General features: G+C 39.9%; 1 protein-coding gene across 6 annotated transcripts in view; it reads right to left on the bottom strand.

The window, feature by feature from the left end:
• The window catches only part of ADGB (androglobin), a 193,602-nt gene that overhangs the window by 70,843 nt on the left and 97,606 nt on the right, over window positions 1-25,153 (bottom strand). For all 6 annotated transcript variants that reach the window (XR_011568516.1, XR_011568515.1, XM_070796318.1 and 3 more), the window contains exons 13-20: window positions 24,933-25,062; window positions 20,437-20,470; window positions 18,663-18,846; window positions 17,580-17,643; window positions 13,160-13,262; window positions 10,846-10,987; window positions 8,881-8,995; window positions 4,272-4,439 (exon numbers count right to left, since the gene is read on the bottom strand). Coding sequence is in view for 4 of the 6 variants with exons in the window: in XM_070796318.1 (XP_070652419.1) it covers window positions 4,272-4,439; window positions 8,881-8,995; window positions 10,846-10,987; window positions 13,160-13,262; window positions 17,580-17,643; window positions 18,663-18,846; window positions 20,437-20,470; window positions 24,933-25,062 (940 nt within the window). In the remaining 2 variants the exon portion in view is untranslated. The remainder of the gene's footprint in view (window positions 1-4,271; window positions 4,440-8,880; window positions 8,996-10,845; window positions 10,988-13,159; window positions 13,263-17,579; window positions 17,644-18,662; window positions 18,847-20,436; window positions 20,471-24,932; window positions 25,063-25,153) is intronic.

The raw sequence follows: 25,153 nt of genomic DNA, 5'->3' as shown, positions 1-25,153 counted from the left end.
ACTTCTCTAATGACTTCATAGACTGGGAAAAAATATTTGCAAAAAGAATACTTAAAAGGCAATGATAAGAAAACAAACAACCTGATTAAAAATGGGCCAAAGACTTTAACAGACACCTCACCAAAATAGATATACAGATGGCAAATAAGCATATCAAAAGATGTTTCACACTGTATGTCATCAGGGATATGCAGATTAAGATGACTTACCACTGTGCTTTAGAAGAGCCCAAATCTGGAACACTGACAACATCAAATTCTGACTAGAATGTGGAATATCAGAAACTCTCAATCATTTTGATGGGAATGAAAAATGGCACAACCACTCTTGAAGAGTCTGATGATTTTTATAAAGCTAAACATACTCTTGTTATACGATCCAGCAATTACACTCCTTTGTATTTTCCCGAGGGGATTGAAAATGTATGTCCGCCCAAAAACTTGTACACAGTTGTTTACAGCCACTTCATTCATAAATGCCAAAACTTGGAACCAACAAAGATGTTCTTCAGTAAGTGAATAAATAAACTGTGCTATATTCAGACAATGGAATATTGTTCAGAACTAAGAAGAAATGGGGCTCCCCAGGTGGTGCTGGTGGTAAAGAACCCTCCTGCCAATGCAGGAGGCATAAGAGAAGTGGGTTCAGTCCCTGGTTGGGGAAGATCCCCTGGAGGAGGAAATGGCAACTCACTCCAGTATTCTTGCCTGGAGAATCCCATGGACAGTGGAGCCTGGTGGGCTATAGTCATAGGGTCTCAGAGGTGGATATGACTGAAGCAACTTAGCACACAAGAAGAAATGACTTATGAAGTCATGAAAAGACAGGGAGGGAACTTAAATACCTATTTCTAAGTCAAAGAAGCCAATCTGGAAAGACTACATTATGACATTTTGGAAAAGGCAAAACTATGGAGACAATAAAGAGATCAGTGTGTGCCAGGGCTTGGGGGAGGGGAGGGATGAGTAGGCAGAACACTTAGGACTTTTAAAGCAGTGAAATTACTATGTATGATACTACAATGATAGATCTATGTCATTATACATTTGTCCAAGCCCATAGAATGTATGCCAAGAGTGAATTCTAATGTAAATTGCGGACTTTGGGCTCATCAGTTGTAAGAAATGTACAACTCATGGGGGATGCTGGTAAGTAATGGGGGAGGTGTGTGGGGGGTAGGGGATATATGGGAAGTCTCCATGCCTTCTGCCCAATTTTGTGATGAACCTGCAACTACTCTAAAAATTGTCCTTAATAAAACAAATTTTAACTGGGTATCCTGTGTTTTAATTTCTAACTCTAGCAACACTACTCCCCAGGGGCTATTTGACAATATCTGAAACCATTTTTAGTTGTCACAACTGGTGTTTGGAGGGTGTAGGCAAGCCATGACGCCACTGACAGTTCAGGACCACAACAAAAATCAACTGAAAGGTCGATAGTGAACAGGGGTGCCACTCTCTGTTTTGTATCCCTCCTTTAAGGCTTTCAGGAAAGGAGGATGGCAAAAGTAGGAAGTCAATAAATACCTGGAGTAATGGGCAAATTTGGCCTTGGAGTACAGAATGAAGCAGAGCAAAGGCTCATAGAGTTTTTCCAAGAGAATGCACTGGTCATAGCAAACACCCTCTTTCAACAACACAATAGAAGACTCTACATATGAACATCACCAGATGGTCGACACTGAAATCAGATTGATTATATTCTTTGCAGCCAAAGATGGAAAAGCTCTGTACAGTCAGCAAAAACAAAACTGGGAGCTGACTATGGCTCAGATCATGAAATCCTTATTGCCAAACTCAGACTTAAATTGAAGAAAATAGGGAAACCATCTAGACCATTTAGGTTTGACTTAAATTGAATCCTTTACAACTATACAGTGGAAGTGACAAATAGATTCAAAGGTTAGAGTGTCTGAAGAATTACAGACGGAGGTTCATGATGTTGTAGAGGAGACAGGGATCAAGACCATTTCCCCAAGAAAAATAAATGTAAAAAGGCAAAAAGGTTGTCTGAGGAGGCCTTACAAACAGCTATGAAAAGAATAGAAGTGAAAGGAAAAGAAGAAAAGGAAAGGTATACCCATTTGAATGCAGAGTTCCAAAGAATAGCAAGGAGAGATAAGAAAGCCTTCCTTAGTGATCACTGCAAAGAAATAGAGGAAAACAATAGAATGAGAAAGACTAAAGATCTCTTCAAGAAAATTAGAGATACCAAGGGAACTTTTTATGCAAAGATGGACACAATAAAGGACAGAAATGGTATGGACCTAACAGAAGCAGGAATACACAGAAGAAATATACAAAAACATCTATATGACCCAGATAATCACAATGGTGTGATCACTCACTTAGAGCCAGACCTTCTGGAAGTCAAGTGGACCTTACAAAGCACCACTATGAACAGAGCTAGTGGAGGTGATGGAACTCCAGTTGAGCTACTTCAATTCTTAAAAGATGATGCTATGAAAGTGCTGCATTCAATATGCCAGCAAATTTGGAAAACTCAGCAGTGACCACAGGACTGGTCAAGGTCAGTTTTCATTCCAATCCCAAAGAAAGGCAATGCCAAAGAATGTTCAAATCACCACATAATTGCACTCATCTTACATGCTAACAAAATAATGCTCAAAATTCTCCAAAGCAGGCTTCAACAGTATGTGAACTATGAACTTCCAGATGTTCAAGCTGGATTTAGAAAAGGCAGAGGAACCAGAGATCAAATTGCCAACATCCATTGGATCATCAAAAAAGCAAGAGAGCTCCAGAAAAACATCTACTTCTGCTCCATTGACTATCCAAAAGCCTTTGACTGTGTGGATCACAACAAACTATGGAAAATTCTTCAAGAGATGGGAATACCAGACCACATGACCTGCCTCCTGAGAAATCTGTATGTTGGTCAGGAAGCAACAGTTAGAACTGGACATGGAACAACAGACTGGTTCCAAATCAAGAAAGGAGTATGTCAAGGCTGTATATTGTCACCCTGTTTATTTAACTTATATGCAGAGTACATCATGAGAAATGCTGGGCTGGATGAAGCACAAGTTGGAATCAAACATTGCCAGGAGAAATATCAATAACCTCAGATATGCAGATGACACCACCCTTATGGCAGAAAGGGAAGAAGAAATAAAAAGTGTCTCTAAGAAAGTGAAAGAGGAGAGTGAAAAAGTTAGCTTAAAACTCAACATTCAGAAAACTAAGATCATGGCATCTGGTCCCATCACTTCATGGCATATAGATGGGGAAACAGTGGAAACAGTGTCAGACTTTATTTTAGGGGGCTCCAAAGTCACTGCAGATGGCGACTGCAGCCATGAAATTAAAAGACGCTTACTCCTTGGAAGAAAAGCTATGACCAACCTAGACAGCATACTAAAAAGCAGAGACATTACTTTGCCAACAAAGGTCTGCCTAGTCAAAGCTATGGTTTTTCCAGTGGTCATGTGAGAGTTGGACCATAAAGAAAGCTGAACGCCAAAGAATTGATGCTTTTGAACTGTGGTGTTGGAGAAGACTCTTGCGAGTCCTTTGGACTCTTGCAAGGAGATCCAACCAGTGCATCCTAAAGGAGATCAGTCCTGAGTGTTCATTGGAAGGACTGATATTGAAGCTGAAATTCCAATCCTTTGGCCACCTGATGCAAAGAACTGACTCATTGGAAAAGACCCTGATTCTGGGAAAGATTGAAGACGGAAGGAGAAGGGGACAACAGAGAATGAGATGGTTGGATGGCATCACTGACTCAATGGACATGAGCTTGAGTAAGCTCCAGGAATTGGTGATGGACAGGGAGGCTTGTTGTGCTGCAATTCATGGGGTTGCAAAGAGTTGGACATGACTAAGTGACTGAACTGACTGAACTGAAAGCTAGGATGCTGCTTAGCCCCAAAAGTGTGAGGAAATATTGATACCTCGAGAGCATCCACCTATCAGTGGGGAAGGAGTTGGTGGATAAATAGTACAGTCACCTCATCCTTTAGTAGGATGTTTCTGAGGGATACCCTCCACAGTTCACCAGGATCCCCTGGAGGACTGAGCCCCAGTAACCCACAGCAATCATTATCATATCCTTTAACAAATATGCTTTTCTTTCTCATTTCATTCTTCCTAGTCTCTCATTTCTGCTTGCTGTCATCACTTTCCAAATTGTCTTCATCCAAAACATTCTCTCAGCTCTGATTTAGGGGATCTTATCTAATATGAGATATATTATTACAAATAGAACATATTCTTCTAGGAACTGTATAGCCTGAACATACTTACCCTGAAGTGCTGTGCAGTTAGTTCTTTATCCTGGAGGGGGATAGGGTAGTGAGCTGTTTGTAGATCCTTCAGGGCTGCAGAAAGTTTAGCCTTATCTTTGAAATTAGCAATCACATGTCCAACAGCTTTCAAAATTGTTAAAGCCTGCTCTGTAAATCGGTAGCTCTCCTGTGAAGACCAAGCATAGTACTCAGCTTCATTTTTGTTTATTTAGGTGTAATTAAGTTTACAAAGATTTCGTTTCTGTTAATATATTAAAAATCTGTTACGTGACTGACTCAGCAGTTATTTATGGAAAATTTACTTGATCAAAGTATTTCACCAGGAGTCATGATCAGAGAGATGTTAAACAAGGAACCTGATTCTTGCTCTTGTAGGAACACACAGAAAGAACACCAACCCCACTGGGGGCCATGGGCAATTTCTCCACAGTATTAATATCCAACCTTTGTTCTGAAGAACGTCTAGGAATTAGTCTGACAGCTGTGTGGTATCTGATGACTGAAGGGCAGAGAAGAGTTCAGGGAGAGAGCAATTAAAAAAAAAAAAAGAAAGAAGAGGCAAGAGGGTGAACTAGCATGTCTTCCTTCTGCTATAAATGCTGAAGAAACAATAAAGCAAGGAGGCGACAGGGATATCAGGAAGGGACTTATTTTTAAAGATGGAGAAAACCCTGAGGTGTTGCAGATGATGGAGAAATTGCAGAGCAGAGGGTGCTTACAGGTAGCCTGAAGAGGGTCATGCAGGAGGAGAACTTTGTAAAGTCTGCTTTTGCCCCTTTCCTTAGGGGCACTAACATCACTCCGCAGTTCCCTGTAGAAATTCTAAGGACTAGTCCAGCAGGAATAGCATGAGAATGGAGCAAGAAGCTGATGAAAACAGAGGCAATTGACTCGCCATATTAATGCATTTACTTCCCCCTGACCTTCTCCCAATCCCCTCAACGCTTTGGAAAAATGTCTTCTTAATAGTTTCTCCCTGAAATGAAACCATGACCCGAAAAGTCACCTGGTTAAGTGGTAGCATTGGGAGTGATCAAGAATGGCTCTGAGAAGCTTGAGTCTCTCTGCTTTTGAACCAATCTATAGCCCCCTTTCCTTCTTGATTAGAAGTGAAGACTACTGGGGCCCAAAAGTCAGCCCCAATAACTTTTATAAGATGGAGGATAATCACAGGAAAATACGAGTTCACAGACCCAAACAGTTAATTAGGGAATTAAATCACCTAAAGAAACAAACTGCTTCCATTTCCTGACTATTGTAAACAGTTCTGCTATGAACATTGGGGTGCATACATCTTTTTTGAATATAAGCCCAGGACATATGTCCAGGAGCTGGATTGCTGGATCATATGGTAGTACTTTGCCAACAAAGGTTCATCTAGTCAAGGCTATGGTTTTTCCTGTGGTCATGTATGGATGTGAGAGTTGGACTGTGAAGAAGGCTGAGTGCCGAAGAATTGATGCTTTTGAACTGTAGTGTTGGAGAAGACTCTTGAGAGTCCCTTGGACTGCAAGGAGATCCAACCAGTCCATTCTGAAGGAGATCAGCTCTGGGATTTCTTTGGAAGGGATGATGCTAAAGCTGAAACTCCAATACTTTGGCCACCTCATTCGAAGAGCTGACTCACTGGAAAAGACTCTGATGCTGGGAGGGATTGAGGGCAGGAGGAGAAGCAGGCTAAGCAGGACAGAGGATGAGATGACTGGATGGCATCACTGACTCGATGGACTCTGGGAGTTGGTGATGGACAGGGAGGCCTGGAGTGCTGCGATTCATCTGATCTGATGGTAGTCCTATTTTTAGTTTTTTAAGGGCTTCCCTCATAGCTCAATTGGTGAAGAATCTGCCTGCAATGCAGGAGACACAGGTTCAATTCCTGAGTCAGGAAGATGCCCTGGAGAAGGAACTGGGAACCCATTCCAGTAGTCTTGCCTGGAGGATCCCATGGACAGAGGAGCCTGGCAGGCTACAGTCAATGGGGTCAAAGAGTTGGACATGAATTAGTGACTAAAGCACCACCACCATGGAACCTCCATACTGTTGTTCTACATAGTAGCTGTATCAATTTACATTCTAACCAACTGTGTAGGAAGGTTTCCTTTTCTCCATACTCTCTCCAGTACTTATTTTTTGTAGATATTTTGATGGCCATTTTGACTTATGTGAGGTGGTACCTCATTGTGGTTTTGCTTTGCATTTCTCTAATAATTAACAATGTTGAGCATCTTTTAAAATACCTGTTAATCTTCTCAATGTCTTCTTTGAAGAAATGTCTATTGAGGTCTTCTGCCTATTTTTTATTAGGTTGCTTTTTAACATTGAGTTGTATGAGCTGTTTGTATATTTTGGAAATTAACCCCTTGTCAGTCACATCATTTGCAAATATCTCCAGTTCCATAGACTGTCTTTTCATTTTGTTGGTTTCTTTTGCTGTGCAAAAGCTTTTTCTTTTTTATTTTATTTTATGTTTAAACTTTACATAATTGTATTAGTTTTGCCAAATATCAAAATGCAAAAGCTTTTAAGTTCGATATGTGCACCCCAGTGTTCATAGCACTATATACAGCAGCCTAAATGTCCATCAGTCGATGCATGGATATAGAACTGGAATATTACTCAGCCATAAGAAGAATGAAAAGCTGCCATTTGCAGTAACATGGATGGGCCTACAGAATATCATAGTGATTAAGTACACAAATACTGTGTGATATCACACTTGGAATAAAATACATAAGTACAAATGGATCTATTTACAAAACTGAAACCTCATAGACATAGAAAACAAACTATGACTAACCAAAGGCAAACAGGTAGGGGAGGGAAAAATTAGGAGTGTGGGTTTAATGGATACACACTGCTACATATAAAATAGATAAGAAACAACGACTTACTATATAACACAGGGGACAATATTCAATATCTTCTAATTAGCCTATAATGGAATATAATCTGAAAAAATATATATTAAAACTGAAACACTTGGCGGAACAGCTGAAACTAACATGATACTGTAAATCAGTTCTACTTCAATTCAAAAAAATAAAAAAGAAACAAATTAGATAAGCCATACTATGTAAAAAAAATTTTTTTTTGTTTATTTGTTTGGTGTTTGAAGCAGAGAAAGGTTTATTTCAGGGCCACACAAGGAGGTGGTGGCTCATGCTCTAAAAATCCCCAAGTTTCCTGAAGTTTTTTTTTTTTTTAATATTATAATATCATTATGTGTGCTCAGTCACTCAGTCTTATCTGACTCTTTGAAGTCCCATGGATTGTATCTCAGCAGGCTCCTCTGTCCATGGAATTTTCCAGGCAAGAATACTGGTGTGGGGTGCCATTTCCTCCTCCAGGGGGTCTTCCCAACTCAGGGATCGAACCTGAGTCTCTTGTGTCTCTTACATTGGCAGGGGGATTCTTTACCACTTAAGCACATTTATTATTCATCTAAATCATATAATGTTGGCAGTTAAGTTGGCTGCCTTTATTTTATAGTTATCTTGAAGAATCGGACATGACTGAGTGACTAACACTTTCACTTTATGCAGTTTTATTTATACAGTTTCTTTTAGATAACACTGATTTATTCAGGTAAAAATAATTTTTTTAAAGAAGAGAAAAAACAAGAATTTAAAATAAGCAGGGTAAATCTAATTAAGGGTTTAAGGGACATAGACAGTGGGCTTGATGATCTTCCTTCTGTGTCTATTGAGCAGGAGTTAGGTCTGATGAGAGGTGATGCAGAAAGAGAGGAGGCAGCCATAGGGCATCCTTCAAGACCACTGCCTGGAGAGGGAAGAACGCATGACTGGAGCGTATCTGGGCCATGAAAACGTGAGCACGGAGTTGGTTTTGAGCCGTCCTGCTACTGCTCTGGACAAGTTTACTGACTGGCTAAGTGGATCTCATCTCACTAATATGAAGTTGTGATATATGGAGATAGATTAGAGGAGCAGGTAAAGCTGAATTATGCAGTAGAAAGGCCCTATAAATACTTGTCTCCCAAAATGCATATGCATATGTCTGAAGATGTCCTTGAGAGGACGTCTAAACCAAGACAGGACCTGAAGGAAGATTTATTTATCTCTCTTTTCTTTCAGACTCTGTCAGAGCCAGTAGCTAGAAAAACCAAGAGGTTAAGAGCAGATGAAGAAATCACTGACCCTTTCGTGGATCCTCTCTCCCTGAATCCCAGAGTCCCTTCCTTAGGACAAAGAAGGAGGAAAGGAACATTTAAAATATCAAAAATTTAACCTGCATTGAAAAAGTCCGTACTGATCCTTTATGTTTCTCAAGGGAACAATAATATTGATACTATGGGATCTGCCTTAGGTGTTAATAGATGTGTAAGGGAATTCAACAGAGCAGAGGTGAGTAAATAAAATAAAATAAAATAATAATTATTTTTAAAATAAAATGATTTTATTTGTATCCCTACAGAGTTAAGACTGCTTATTAACATGTTGTATTTGAGAATTTCTTACAGAATATACTTAGTAGTTTTAAAAAGTAAACAAATGAGTAAGCTGAATAAAAAAATAGAAATATTATTTAGTTCAAGATCTTTGAAACTAAAGCACACACACAAAAATCACAGTTGCTAACCAACTTACCGGCTCAAAGTTGGGTAGCACAACATCTTCATCCCCAATGACGAAGGTCACCATGCTGCAGATGTGTATGGCGTGGCCCACGGGGGAGTATGCAGTGAAGAGCAGCATGTGTCTCCTAAAGAGAGTGGACACTATATATAGATCGAGGGTCTCCTTTGTTGTAGTCCTTGCCTCTGTTAGCTTCTTGATGATACTTTGTGCTCAAATGAAGTCAAAGGTTAGTATGGGCTGAATTTTGTAACAGATGAGGTAATGACTGATGAATTTTTACTCTGAAAGAACCCTCAGAGAGCATGGAATCTATATTTCACTAATTATGTTGGATAAAAGCAGTCACACTAAATGACAAAGTTGCACATATTGGAGACATCTCCCATGCACTGCTGCTGCTGCTAAGTCGCTTCAGTCGTGTCCAACTCTGTGTGACCCCATAGATGGCAGCCCACCAGGCTTCCCCGTCCCTGGGATTCTCCAGGCAAGAACACTGGAGTAGGCTGCCATTTCCTTCTCCAGTGCATGGAAGTGAAAAGTGAAAGTGAAGTCGCTCAGTCATGTCTGACTCCTAGTGACCCCATGGACTGCAGCCCACCAGGCTCTTCCATCCATGGGATTTTCCAGGCAAGAGAACTGGAGTGGGGTGCCATTGCCTTCTCCGCCCATGCACTGCAGACATATTGCAAAAGACTGATCCTGATTTTCACCTCACAACAGTAATAATTCACATTGGCCAAGTGCATTGTAGATTTCATAGTCATTTTCTCACAAATGCATAGCTTCATGTATGTTACTTATGTCTCTCCTACCAGGTTGTAGCACCATGGAGAGGACTGAGAGCATGTCTTAAAGCTTCCTGGTGGCTGCTTAGGTCCTTTTGGGGGGAAATGTAGATAGAAGTAGTAAACTGTGAAAGTGTTTAGCTGCTCAGTTGTATCCTACTCTTTGTGACCCCATGGACTGTAGTGTAGTCGGCCAGGCTCCTCTGTCCATGGAATTCTCCAGGCATGAATACTGGAGTGGTTTGCCATTCCCTTCTCCAGGGGATCTTCCTGACCCAGAGATTGGACCCAGGTCTCCTGCATTGCAGGCTGATTCTTTACTGTCTGAGCCACCAGGGAAGCCCAGATAAAAGTAGATTCTTTATCAGTTCCTCATCCTTGGTCATCTTGATGAATGAGCACTCAGACAGAATAATGATCTCTGGAAGAATCTTTCCATACTAGAGTTTTTAGGGGAGATGTGAAAAATATAGTATTTTTAAAATTCATTATTCCTCTAGGAATATTAGATGCTTGCCATAGATTATTTTAGCACTTTATCTTGTTGCTTGGGTTTTGCTTTTTGAATAAGAGCCATAAATTTTCATTAATCACATAGAATATCATGATTGATCTTGGGAAATTCAGCAAAATATTTATCTTATCTGAAATATGAGGTAATATTTTGAACTTATCAAAAATCATGAAAACTTTTCAACTATATATCTTTTCTTTAAAATGGAAAATGTGATGTGTTTAACCAATTGTATCTTAACTTAAAATAAAACTACAGGTAAAATTAAAAATAACTACAGGTAAAACTATAGATTTATAGAAAAAATGCTATTTTTCAGCCTGTTTTTAAATAAAATCATGGTCCTTATTAAGAACTATGGCATAATAAAACAAAAAGATCATTTTAATAAATTAATTTTAGGAAATACTGGGTTAAACACGTTTAAAATGTACTCTTTACTAAACACGTTTCAGATTCTTTGACAATTACACATCTTCCAAAAGATACAGCATTTCTCCAGTTTATTCATTCCCAGAATTATTTTTCTCAAGAATCATGATGATAGACCTATACTTTGTGAAATCACTGTAGGAAACAACATATTAGATTCCGTATTGTTTCATTATCTAGTAGTCAAAAGTTTACAAGTCTTCAAATAATACTTAGTATTGGAAAAATAAAGTCACTGCATACCCAACAGGCAGGCGAACCACTGTAGCCTTGGTAGCATAGGTGTGAATTGTCACAACAAGATCACGTGGCCTCAGAGATTTCCAAGAAACTGTCTCAACTGTAAGTAGTCCAGGCTCTATGGGAGGGCTGTTCTTTGTTAAAGCTTTAGGAAAAGTTAAAAAAATTATATATATATATATAAAATTTGATTGTTGGCCATCACTAGTACTGCTTTTTTATCAATATGACATTAATAATATAATTATAATGATATTAACAACAACCAACAATTAGACATATTCTGAAAATGCTCATAAAACATTAGAAATTATGCTGGGTAAATAGTTACGGGAAATAATACTCGAGAGGAAGAAAGACCTCTGGTCCTATTCCTACTTTTCTCCTCGTAGTCATTCCCCCAGCTGAGGAAACCAGAAATGGAAAAGTTAGGAAAACAGAGGTCAGCCAGGGATATTTCATTGTAGTATACCACTACTTTTCTTATGTAGAGCAGGAATCACAATATCCTGCTGGATATGCAATTTTAAAGGAGGAAAATTACTACTTCTGGGGAAATGAGAGATTTTCCTAAGAAAGTGTCAAAACAAGGGCAAAATATGCTACATTTTATCTAAGTTTTTTACCTTTGATTCTTAGCTTTAAGTGTGTGGAGAAATAACATAATTAACAAAACTTTCATTTCAATTAAATTAACATTTTAAATTTAATTGTATTTTGTAAATTAACTAAAGCAATCTAATTAACTTTTTAAAATCTGAAAATGGGTAGAAAATATTATTCTTCATTGGTAGCTGAGGGCAAAATACTTCTTACCTTGTTTTGCAGCTAACCCTCAAGCTAATGTTACAGGCCACCACGTGATCTGAAACACTTCCTTGCATTTGGAGTTTCAAAGTTCTAGGATGTGGTGCAGCTTAGGAACTGTTGGTTAGGTAGATATACTAAACTCACACTGCTGAAGTCTGGAAAGTGTATTCAACAAATATTTATTGCCTACCTGCTACACATCTGATACCACTTAAAACATTGGGTATATCTTAGTAGGAAAACCATAGTCTCTAACATCAAGGTAGGCAAGAAATTCAATATTAAGCATGCAGAAAATATGTATACCTGTACAGGGTCAGAGCTGTTCATTTGAGTTACATATAAATGCTTTAGTAAAACAAGTCAATCAAAGAATACTGTTTTGTGCATATGTGCATGTGTTCACAAGAAGAAAGAAATCTAATGGCCTTAGAGAAGAAAAGGAACAGTCTATCTGTTAGAATAGGAAGGAAAGGTGACTAGAGCTTCAGAGAGTTCAATATGAGGAGATGAGTGGGTCATTTCTGATCTCTTCTATCTCTTCAGTGAAAATAGTAGCAAGGTCATCACCTGGAAAGGAAGAAGGATAAGAGTGGGAATTGGAGATTTGAAGATGGAGAGAGATCTGCAGGTTTGCAATAATCATCCATAAGAAGGAAAGTGTGGAGAATGAATGAACTTGGGGAATGCTGACAGTGCTTAGGCCATTTGTTTGTTTGTTCTTTTTGAGGTTTGTGGTCGTCAATTTAAAATGGGGCTAGGTAGTAGGAATTGTTTTCTTCAGTTACACTCGGCTGCTCTGATGCAACCTCAGGTCAGGAACAGAGATATTTTCAACCAGTATTAGGGTTTTGTCAGGAACATAACTTGAGAGGGTAAGAAAGTACTTGTGTTGAGGGCACCTGTGAAGAAACGTCAATAAATACAATGATGGGCCATGGAAACTGTGTTGGGACTCAAAGAAATAAGGATCTAATGAGGGTGGACACATAAAAAGTTGTAAGGTTGATGAATGGTGGTCCCCATTCAGTCCAAGAATTGTAGGGGTAGAATTCTAGAGACAGTGAGCTGGAGCTTCAGGTGTGGTGGTCAGAGAGCTTAAGATTGATTGAGATAATACAGTTATTGGTACATAAAATCTAAATAAAACCATGATAGTAGGCGCCCAGGGCAGGATGGAGATAAAGGCCTTTGGAAGAGTTAAATCAAAGAAAGAGCTTGTGATTTTAAATAGATTTTGAAAGAATCAAGAATGATGCCATGTATAAGGGGAAAGAGAAATAGAGGGACTAGGTGTGCTAAAGAGGTGATCATATGACCAGAACAAAGAGAGAGATGGGTGGCAAGAGTGAGCTTACTCCTTGATGTCAGAGGAGCAGGAAGATCTTAGGAGGTCTAGAGAGGAAATAAGTTCCTTCATTCGGTGTCTAAAACTTGCAGTATACATTTCCCCTGAATAGAAAGTGAGCTGGGCTTTCAGACTGTAATTTTCTCATGGCCCTCTTACCTCCAGATTCTCCCCAGCGTACCAATGCAGAAAGGCAGATCAGCAGTTCAATGGGCTTTAAACTGTCGACGAATAGGTGATAGGACACACGTTCATCTGAAAACTGCAAGAAATAGACTAATTGTTGCATTTCATATCAGCCTGTTAATGGTAGTATTTCCCAATTCTAATACCTGACCTTCATAGAGCATTTAGTGTGTTCTAGACATCACAACAAGTACTTTTCACTTTCATGCATTGGAGAAGGAAATGGCAACCCACTCCAGTGTTCTTGCCTGGAGAATCTCAGAGATGGAGGAGCCTGGTGAGCTGCCGTCTATGGGGTCGCACAGAATCGGACATGACTGAAGCGACTTAGCAGCAGCAGCAGCAGCTGCATATACCACAACAAGTACTTTACAGATTTAATGAAAGAAAGAAAATCACACTGGTGCATGCTGGCAGCAGTCCATGGAAACCGTGTCTGCAGAGACTGAGACTGGCCACCATATCAGAGAGAGCCAAAGTTCTCCTCTGTGAGTAAAGAAAGGGGGTATGTTTGTTCCAGAAATGACAATAGAGGAAGAAATTGAGCCCACAGCTGAGCAGTGCTCAGAAAATAGGTCCCTGATAAGTAAACAGGGAGAGAATAGAAATGTATTAAGGTAGGCTACTTGGGCTTCCCTGTTGGCTCAGATGGTAAAGAATCTGCCTGCAATGAGGGAGACCTGGGTTCAATCCAATAGTTGGGAAGATCCCCCGAAGAAGGCCATGGCAACCCACTCCAGTATTCTTGCCTAGAGAATCCTATGGATAGAGGAGCCTGGCTACAATCCTTGGGGGTCACAAGTAGTTACACACAACTGAGTGACTAAGCACATGCTACTTGGTGTTTTTGCTATTACTCCTTCATTCTACAAGGTCTTCAGAACTATACCTATTGCATGCTGATGAACCAAACTGGGGGCTTCCCTTGTGGCTCAGCTGATAAAGAATCTGCCTGCAATGTAGAAGATGTGGGTTTGTTCTCTGGGTTGGGAAGATCCCCCGGAGAAGGGAAAGGATACCCACTTCAGAACCAAACTGGATTTGTGCTTGGGGCATGCAAGAAAGTACTGAGCACAACTGGAGTATCTCTTAGTGGACAGGAGCATAAGGATTACATGAATATGATTTCAATCCATCTTAGGTGGGTGCTATTAATATCTATAATTATGGATGAAGAAACTGAAATACAGAGGGTAAGTAATTCATCAAAGGTCACAGAGCTTGCAAGTAGCACAGCTGAGATTCAAAAGTAAGTCTGTCTATCTACTAATACGTAACTCCAATGTTGGTCTTTCAATTATTGTGCTATTACTGCACTTCAATGTCCCAGTGCTTCAACATAATTTTGACTGATGGTGTATGTTAAATGTGTTAATTTAATTGTCATTATACTTTAAAGGCTTTCTATATTATTTTACAATATTTAAATAACAAGTTGAAATGCAAAAAAAAAAACAAGTTATATTGTGAAAAAGAAATCCTTAGTAATCAAGGATAATAAGATTTCTAGAAATGTTTGATGCAATGTAACTATTTAAAATGATTGCATCACTCAAAGTTTTCCAATAGTTAGCATTTGACACTTTATTTTAGTTTTCTTTTGTTTTCTTTGGTCTGCAACATGTTGGTAATAGAAGCAGTTGTTTCAAATACTCCCTGTCTAAAACTGTGAAGGACCTTGGATTTGCCAGTGTAGCCTATGTGAGCAAGGAGGAGGCTCTACCGATAACTCATTTGCCATCATTTTAAATTGTTTGAGAATTTGAAGATGAGGTGGCCCTAGAGGCCATATGAAGGGAATCTGCCCTGGTGCAGGCACGAGACATCTTTGCAAACCCGATGCCAACTCCCATGACATCACCCATGGGGACAGCTAAGGGATGTGCACAGGACAAGCCTCAGACTCCGTGTTTCCAGTTCAGCAGGCAGTGCCTGTGGCCACTAAAATCAGGACTAAAGTGAAAGCGTTAGTTGCTCAGTCGTGTCTGACTCTTTGCAACCTCATGGACTGTAGCCTACCAGGCTCCTCTGTGTGTGGGGTTCTCCAGGCAAGAATACTGGAGTGGATTGCCATGCCCTTCTCCAGAGGATCTTTCCTACTCAGGTATCGAACCCGGGTCTCCTGCTTTGCAGGCAGATTCTTTACCATCTGAGCCACCAGGGAAGCCCCTAAATCAGGACTGCCTAGCCTCAGACCACGGGCAGGCCAAACTAAAGGCTGTTAATTTGGGGTACTAACAACATCCTCTAACAATATCCGTCATTTTCTCAGACCATTGATGTTAAAAAAAAATTCAGGGGGATGAAGGGACTCATAATGGATGCTGTCATTTTATTTTGCCAAGCTGGAACTTTAAAAGGGAAATAAAATTCTGTATTTACCATCACTTCATAAAAATGTCCAAACACACACACACACACACACACATATATATTAGGGTGGCAATGTATAACAAAAACTCATGTGCCAAATGCTCTTGGTAATAATAATGACAGCCAGCATTTATTTTCACTTACTAAGTATTAGGCATTCTACTAAGTGTTTTACACAAATTCTCTCATTCCTTTCTCAACTCTGATGTAGGTTCTCACTGTCATTGTATAAAAAAGTAAACTGAGGCAAAGAGTCCTATCCCAAGTGAAATCTGCATTCAAAACCAGGCAGTCTGGCTCCAGAGCCATGGATCTGCTTCCTCCAAAGGTGCACTAGTGAGAAAGGCACAGGCTTCACTGAGGACAAATCTGGTTCTCCTGATGTTTGTGCCTCTTACTAGTTTGGTGGTCTTGGGCATTTTACCCCCAAACTTGGTCTGCCTCAGTTTCCTAACCTGAAAATCGATAATAATAATAGTCTTTTCATTGGGTTTGCCTTGAAGAGTTGATGCAAAAAAGAACCTAGTTCAAGGCTGGGAACAGAGGGAGCACCTATAAATGACTATCGTTTAATTGTTGCTAGTAATTCGAATATGATGACATTCCTTAATTAACTGTAAACGGTAAATAAATATCATACCACACACTGGGTTCTGCAAGTCTCAACAGTTTGGGTTTTGTTGGTTTGCCTTTGCTTTGTTTGCTTTTTTATCTTCATAAAGTCAAAGCATTCCTCTGGGTATTTTTTGTAGACAGACTACCGAGCCAGGTCAGTCATTCTGCCAGCCCCAGTCACTAGTACCGAGCTGGTTCATACTTTCAGAGCTGGCAACCAGCTACAAAGTACCTCTTGAGGGATGCTCAAAAAGGTTTTCTCTGTCTGCATTTTCATCTAGTACAAGTGCAAAGGGAGAAGTCATCCCCAAGCCTCCTTACTTCCTCCAACTCTGCATTAGCTCAGCGAGATGTGGAGTTATCACTGGGGGCTGCATGGCCCCATACAAGCAACAAGCATGTTTCAGTGTAATTTAGTTTCCCAGGATACATTTCATCATCTTCTCCAAAATTCTACCCAATGTGAGACTTGTTCATTAATTCATTCAACAATTTTTTTTAAAAAACCAAGTTTCTACTTCATGCCAGGGCCTGTATCGCAACAGTCAAGAAAAGGACAGAGTTCTCCTTAAGATGTTGACATGAAGTGGATAGGTAGGTGGAGGAACACAGAGGAATGACCATACAGTCAGGATGGAGGGAGGAAAGTGTTTGAGTGTGGACAATCACACAGAATGCATGGAGTGAGCATACTTGACTCAGACTCTATGGCCAAGGAAGGAGGTCTCACGGCATCCGTGCTGTTTTGAGGGACTTGTAGACATTGGCCAGAGGAAGGGGAATGAAATTCAAGCAGTGGGAAGGACTAACGTGAATTAATTTCAAGCAGAGGGAAGAATGTGGGCTGATATAGCAAAAATGATAGTGAAAATGTGCTTATGTTTTAGGAATTGTGTGCAAGTTAGTGAACATTAATTAGCAGAAGACATATGAGATGTGGGTTTGATCCCTGGGTTGTGAAGATCCCTTGGAGGAGGGTTGGCAATCCATTCCAGTATTCTTTCGGAGAATGCCGTAGAGAGAGGAGCCTGTTGGGCTACAGTCCATAGCGTTGCAAAGAGTTGGAGGCAACTGAAACGACCTAGCATGCAAGCATGAATAGTGAATTTTTTGTACTTTTCCTCCCCTTATTTATAAGTCAAAATTTCCTTAGTGTGAATTTATAAAATAATGCATCTCAGGGTTGAACTGCTGCAACATAATCAGATGGATCACACTTGGAAATACCAGGTAGCAGAATTTTGCGTATTGTCTGGGTGAGCGATTGGTAGAAGACCCTAACAATTTTTAAAATACAATTATATTAGAAGTTTAGAAATGCTTGATAAATTTGAAAGTGTTTTTCACTAGCATGATTCCATCAAAAATTTAAGAAGTGAAAGAGAAGATATCATAATGTATTTACCTTGAATTCTGATTTTTGAAAGTTAAGGCAATATGAACTTGGTTTGTGGAAAATATATATAGTCCTGAAAAACATTTATAACAGATTATTGTCATTATATGCAACAGACTAGTACTACATATTAAGTTTCTCAGACATGAATAATTATAGGCAAAACAGATAAAGATAGATGAAAGCTACAAGATATAATAACAACTCAGAGAGGGAAAACATGGTTGCCAGGGCTGGGGGTGGGCAAAACAGGAAGAGATTGGTAAAAAGACTACAAACTTTCTGTTACAAGATGAATAAGGTTTGAAGATCTAACGTGAAACATGGTGAGTATTGTTGATAAGACTACATTGTATAATTAAAATGTGCTCAAAGAACAGAACTTAAATGTTCTCACACAAAATAAAAAGGTAAACATATGAGGTGATAGATGTGTTAATTAAATGGATGGGGGGATCTTTCACAATATGTATGTGTTTTAATTCATCACCATGGACACATTTGTGTGTGTGTGTGTATAATTGCTATACAAAGTGGTGTTAGTTTCTGCTATTACAATGAAGTGAAACAGCTATACATGTACATATATCCCCTCCCTCTGGAGCCTCCCTCCCACTCCACCCCTCTAGGTCACCACAGAGAACTCAGCTAAGCTCCCTATACTATATAGCAGGTTCCCAAATCTATTTCACATATGGTAGTGTATATACGTCAGTCTTAATCTCCCAACTCATCCACCCTCCATGCATACTAAGTATTTATAATTTTATCTATCAATTGTACATAAATAAAGCTGGGAAAAAATAATAACTGTATTGAATTAGTTGCCTGACAGGGACACAAATGATTTCTCTCAGTGAATAAACTTAAACAAAAAATAAGTCTTTGAGAAGAGGCTGAAATTGGCCTGAGACTGGTTTGGCTACTCATGCTTCATGTGGACAATCAACTCATCCATATTTCCTTCTAATATTTTTGTTTACTATTAGATCAACACCAGACTAACACTGGCTTAACTCTTTTAAATGAAAGCTAAAAATCAAAGGCTTATATATCCATTATATTACACACACGCATAAAATTTATACTTACTGAAAGCATACACAGAAGTCTTCAAAATCCAACCATATTTCTTTAGAAACACCGTTATTTATTGTTGTGAGTTCCTCCTGTGATTTTTCCTGTGTTGCTGTTGTCTGGCTGACCAAATCTTTTTCCAAACTGATTCCCTCAGCTGGATGGACTGTGTCATTGACTCCATAGTCTGCTAGTTCATCTGTGCAGAGCAGAAGACAACAGTATCGAACACATCTAGGGTGTTAAATACTAAGTTATTAAGGTATGAAAAACAGTAGAGGGGAGCTCACATACTGAAGTCTGTTTTTGAGAAAATATTTCCTGAGATAGTCATTTCCACGAAGACCTCAGATTTGTAGAGGTCCATGCAGAGGCTGCAGTCCATGGGGTCGCTAAGAGTCAGACACAACTGAGTGACTTCACTTTCACTTTTCACTTTCATGCATTGGAGAAGGAAATGGCAACCCACTCCAGTGTTCTTGCCTGGAGAATCCCAGGGACGGCAGAGCCTGGTGGGCTGCCATCTATGGGGTCGCACTGAGTCGGACACGACTGAAGTGACTTAGCATAGCATAGAATGCAGAGACCCATTTTCATACGCTCAGAAGAATTTAACCCTACCTTGTATGCAGAGTGTCCAGAAAATCTGAAAACACTTTTGTAAATTTGTGCACACATTCTTTAGAGATTGTAAAGTTATAACCGAATTTAGCTGCTTTATGCTTTATGTATGATCAAACCAGTCACTCCTAAAGGAAGTCAACCCTGAATATTCACTGGAAGGACTGATGCTGAAGCTGAAGCTCCAAAACACTGGCCACCTGATGTGAAGAGATGACTCACCAGAAAAGACCCTGATGCTGGGAAAGATTGAGGGCAATTGAGGGGACAACAGAGAATGAGATGGTTGGGTGGCATCACTGAGTGAATGGACATGAGTTTGAGCAAACTCAGGGAGATAACAAAGGATAGGGAAGCCTGGCATGCTACAATTCACGGGGGCACAAAGAGTCAGACCCGACTTAGCAACTGAACAATGCATGTAAAATCTGCTATAAACTGACATTAAGAGATGGGATGGCCCAGACAATAGAAGAAGAAACAAAAACTTGAAAGATCTATGGTGACTGACGTCTTTCTATAAGACAACTGATCTCCACAGTCAGTGATTCTGCAATCTTATTTTATGTTTATCAAGGCCATAAATTTCCCGTATACTTTCTGGAACCACAATGTTATATATACACGTGCCACACTACACTGTTTTTGGATTTGAGCCTTGGGTTGGGAAGATCTCCTGGAGAAGGGAATGGCAACCCACTCCAGTAATCTTGCCTGTAGAGTCCCATGGACAGAGGAGCCTGGTGGCACTCCGTGGGGTCACACAGAGTCAGGCAAGACCAAGCATACAAGTCCATTCCAAGGGGTCACAGAGTCAGACATGATTGAGCAACTAACACTTTTACACCCACAAGTCATTAGGAACTGAGGAATTTGCAGTGGTTTTAGTGCTTTGATCCTAATGTGCATGCATTAAAACACATGAGCATGACTCATGGGGCTTTAATCAGATTGTCTTTCATTTTGACTTTAAGCTTGAATTTAACAAGTGTGATTATCTGATTTTTCTAGCTGGGAGCAGATTAGACTCTACACATCAGAGGAGACCCTGGGGTGAGGGGAGGGGTGCTGAGAACAGGAGAAGGGAGAGCAAGAAGCTGTCAGAAAGCAGAGATCCCTTTGTATTTTGATATCTGAGAAAAAAGTCATGAGAAGATTATTGATTTACCTTTTCCGAGTACAGGTTGTGAAGCAACATTTCCCTGTGAATTGAAAGGAACACATTGAGAAATCATTTATAAATTCAACAAAACATGACTGCTCTCTAAAGCACCACGGTTTTTAAAAGGGTTCATACAGTCTTCTAAACACTGGACAAATCGAAATTTCTCTAAATCCTTACTAAAAAACATACAGCAAAATGGAATTTGTTTTCAACCTTAAAATCCAAAAGATGTGAATTTGACTGAGAGTTTACATTTGTGACATTAAAATACTGCTTATATGAGCTTATTACATGTTTGAATCTTATAAGAAAATTTACATTAAAACAATAATATCCCTGAGTAGATATGTTAGATGGTATGAGGCACCAATAATTTATAATTTATACACCAATAATTTATACTGATTGACTAAAATGAGATTATGATTAATGGTTAGTATACAGAAACTAGTGGGGCTTCCCTTGTAGCTCAGTCGATAAAGAATCTGCCTGCAATGCGGGAGACCTGGGTTTGATTCCTGGGTCGAGAAGATCCCCTGGAGAAGGAGATGGCAACCCACTCCAATGTTCTTGCCTGGAGAATCCCATGGACAGAGAAGCCTGGTGGGCTACAGTCTATGGGGTTGTAAGAGTTGGACACGACTGAGTGAATAAGCACACATATAGAAACTAGAAAGGATTATTTCAAATTATAAAAAATGGTTTCTCAAACTTTTAACAGGGAAAATACACTGAATGCACATGTGCTGCTGCTAAGTCACTTCAGTCGTGTCTGACTCTGTGCAACCCCACAAACGGCAGCCCACCAGGCTCCCCCGTCCCTGGGATTCTCCAGGCAAGAACACTGGAGTGGGCTGCCATTTCCTTCTCCAATGCATCAAAGTGAAAAGTGAAAGTGAAGTCGCTCAGGCGTGTCCGACTCTTCGCGACTCCACGGACTGCACCCTACCAGGCTCCTCTGCCCATGGGATTTTCCAGGCAAGAGTACTGGAGTGGGGTGCCTTTGCCTTTTTTCTCTGTAAATATATACAAATGCTGCTGCTGCTGCTAAGTCGAGTCAGTCATGTCCAACTCTGTGCGACCCCATAGAGCAGCAGCCTGCCAGGCAAGAACACTGGAGTGGGTTGCCATTGCCTTCTCTGAATGCACATGTAGTACTCTGCTATTTCTAAAACACAATAAAAATAATTTAAAAGATAAAATTGTATAAATTTATACAGACTAGTGATGCCAACAAAGGTCCATTTAGTCAAGGCTATGGTTTTTCCTGTGGTCATGTATGGATGTGAGAGTTGGACTGTGAAGAAAGCTGAGCACAGAAGAATTGATGCTTTTGAACTGTGGTGTTGGAGAAGACTCTTGAGAGTCCCTTGGACTGCAAGGAGATCCAACCAGTTCATTCTAAAGGAGATCGGTCTGGGGTGTTCTTTGGAAGAAATGATGCTAAAGCTGAAACTCCAGTACTTTGGCCACCTCATGTGAAGAGTTGACTCATTGGAAAAGACTCTGATGCTGGGAGGGATTGGGGGCAGGAGGAGAAGGGTATGACAGAGGATGAGATGGCTGGATGGCATCACCGACTTGACGGAGGTGAGTTTGGGTGAACTCTGGGAGTTCGTGATGGACAGGGAGGCCTGACATGCTGTAATTCGTGGCGTCACCAAGAGTTGGACACGACTGAGTGACTGAACTGAACTGAACTGAGTAATGGGTGATGCTAACAATATTTTGGATGATGTAAAGTGGGTGGAGAAGACAACAGAGTAGAGATAATTGAATGTGAAGTGTTAGTGAGAAGCAAGCCCATCCAAGCCATAGAAGCCCAGAAACAATTAGCAGGCATCTGAGAAGGAGAATACTCCTGTACTTTGGCCACCTGATGGGAAGAACTGACTCATTCGAAAAGACCCTGATTCTGGGAAAGATCGAGGGCGGGAGGAGAAGGGGACGACAGAGGATGAGATGGTTGGATGGCATCACCGACTTGAAGGACATGAGTTTGAGTAAACTCCAGGAGTTGGTGATGGACAGGGAAGCCTGGTGTGCTGCAGTCCATGGGGTTACAAGGAGTTGGACACATCTGAGTGACTAAACTGAACTGAAAAGGAGGAAATGAGATACAGGCTGAAAATGTAGGGGTGGGTTGAATGTCTGTATAAGGAACAGACAAGTCCCCACTTCTCCCTCATCCCTTCTAATTTAGCATCTATCCTTCTTCAGCCTAAATAGGACACTGGAGCTTGATTCAAGTGGAGAAATTAAATGAAAAATCTCCAGATCTGGGTTCACATCACAGACAGTATGGGAAGCAAGAAAGGCTACTACAAAGAGAGGAGAGGAATTAAGTGAACATCCACATGATGAACTTTGAGACTCTCAGGAACTCTGTTGCTTGGCTTTAATAGCTCTGGTGGATAAGAGTATGACAATCCTTACCACCACATTCCACCCCAGCAGGGAGATTAGAGAACCCTTAACCTATGAAACTGAACAGAGCTGGAGGAAAACCTCAGGGAATCTCATATTTGGAGCCAGTCCCACCCCCAAATGAAGCTCATTTATCCCCAATTATCTCAAATTAAATCTACCAGCTGACACGCTCTATCCATGCCGTAAAGCTTCTTCTAATCACCAGCCCTTTAATGTCATAAACTCCTTATATGTGTATAACAAAGTCCTACCAGGCAATTGAGGAAAGAGCCCCATATAAAAGAAAGAAACTAATGGATGTGGGTAGAGAGATTCATAGGAACCAGAAATAATAATATAGGGAGATGTTTTAAAAGTTAGTATTATCAGAAAGTTAAGATAGTCATTTATCAAATAGTAAACTTCTATAAAAATACATCAAGAATAAGGTAGAGCTCTTAGAATCTAAAAACAGGAAAGTGAAATAAATTCAACAGAAAGTTTGAATGTAAAGTTGATTTAAAAAAAGTGAAAAACTGAAAAACCTTTTCAAAGAAAACATAGGTGAAGAGCTTCGTTGGATTTGACACTGGTTTCTTAGATTTGACAACAAAAACACAGAAAACAAAAGTAAAAAGAAATTGGACTATGTAGAAAATCTTCTGTCATTCAAAAAGAGATAATCAACAGTGAAAATGCAGCCTATGGAATGAGAGAAATTATTTGCAAATCGTATGTGTAATAAAAGGTTAACATCAAGAATATACAAAGAACTTCTTGCTATCAAAATCTTCACTTTCCATGCATCTTTTCTCAGGGAGTATTAGAAGATGCGTGCCATTGAAATTAAAGTAGGAGGACAGTATAGTTTCCAAAAATTAGAAAATCCATCAGAGGAGAGAAGAGAAAGTCCCATGATGACAATTGCAGGTTTCTATCAGTTTGAATAAGAGCAAGAGAGCAAAGGATCCCAGGGGTGATGTCTCCAGGAAAAGAGTCAGCATTGATAGAGTTATCTCACATGTTCATGTGGTAAAGGTGTTCAGAGGGTGTTTGTTTAATGGCATTTCTTTAAAAAAAAAAAAATTGTTTGGGACAGCTTCCTAATGTGTCATAGAAAAAATAAGCAAGCGAAAAAAAAAATGAAGCAATTAGTTGTGCATAAAGTTGTATAAGAAAAAATATCTAGTCCTTCCACAGCTAGAATATTTTTAAAGAATGAATATTTTTATCCCTTATCATCTTTCTTCCATTACAGCTGGAAGTAATGATGAAGGTGGAAAAAGAAACAGGTGAATAATTAATTCCTGACTTGTGCTAAATCTTAATTCTTAGGGAACATCTGAAAACAGTCCTATTTTCCCTATCATTTGTATCTATTTTAAGAGGCAAAGGTAAGGCAGTTTTGCTGTTTAAAAAACATGAACCATATAAGGCTGAGCTAGTCTGTGATAACAAACCAGTCCTGAAATCTCAATGGCTTTAACACATAGGGTTAATGTCTCTCTCAGATTCAGTTCATTTTGGGGGACCCCATTTAAAAGGTTCCTTTCCCAGCTCAGACATACCAATATGAACCCTTGTATTTTGTAGCCCTACCCCTGGGACAGGAGAAGGCAATGGCACCCCACTCCAGCACTCTTGCCTGGAAAATCCCATGGACGGAGGAGCCTGGTAGGCTGCAGTCCATGGGGTCGCTAAGAGTCAGACACGACTGAGCGACTTCACTTTCACATTTCACTTTCATGCATTGGAGAATCAAATGGCAACCCACTCCAGTGTTCTTGCCTGGAGAATCCCAGGGACGGGGGAGCCTGGTGGGCTGCCGTCTATGGGGTCGCACAGAGTCAGACACGACTGAAGCGACTTAGCAGCAGCAGCAGCCCCTGGGACACATGGTTTCCTGATTATTGTGGGAGGAGCAGAGGGGTACCTGTGTGGGTACTGTGAAATGGGTACATAAGAAGCTTGATTTCAGTATTATTTATTGCACTCAAATGCATTTATGTACAATATATTTCACAGATTAAGGGGAAAAAAAAAACTTTCATAGTTAAGAACTGGGCTACTAATAAGAGTAGCATAGTTACCTGAGACATAGCTTTTGTCAACTGGTTTAAGTCTATCTGGCTAAAGGTTGCAGTTTCATCATTTTCAGTAAGAGAAGATAAACCAGATCCTGGAACCAGCCCTTTCTTAATAAAAGATCGTACAAAATGACTATTCGGGAAAAAAAAATAAGAACAATTTCTGTTAATCTCTTGTTTAAAGCTACTAATAAATAACTGTATTTTTTATTGAGATATAAGTG

Source organism: Bos indicus, chromosome 9 (assembly GCF_029378745.1).
Source record: "Bos indicus isolate NIAB-ARS_2022 breed Sahiwal x Tharparkar chromosome 9, NIAB-ARS_B.indTharparkar_mat_pri_1.0, whole genome shotgun sequence".
In the NCBI taxonomy this organism is placed as follows: domain Eukaryota; kingdom Metazoa; phylum Chordata; class Mammalia; order Artiodactyla; family Bovidae; genus Bos; species Bos indicus.
The sequence above is the reverse complement of the archived record's forward strand: the minus strand, read 5'-3'. Positions and strand labels throughout refer to the sequence as shown.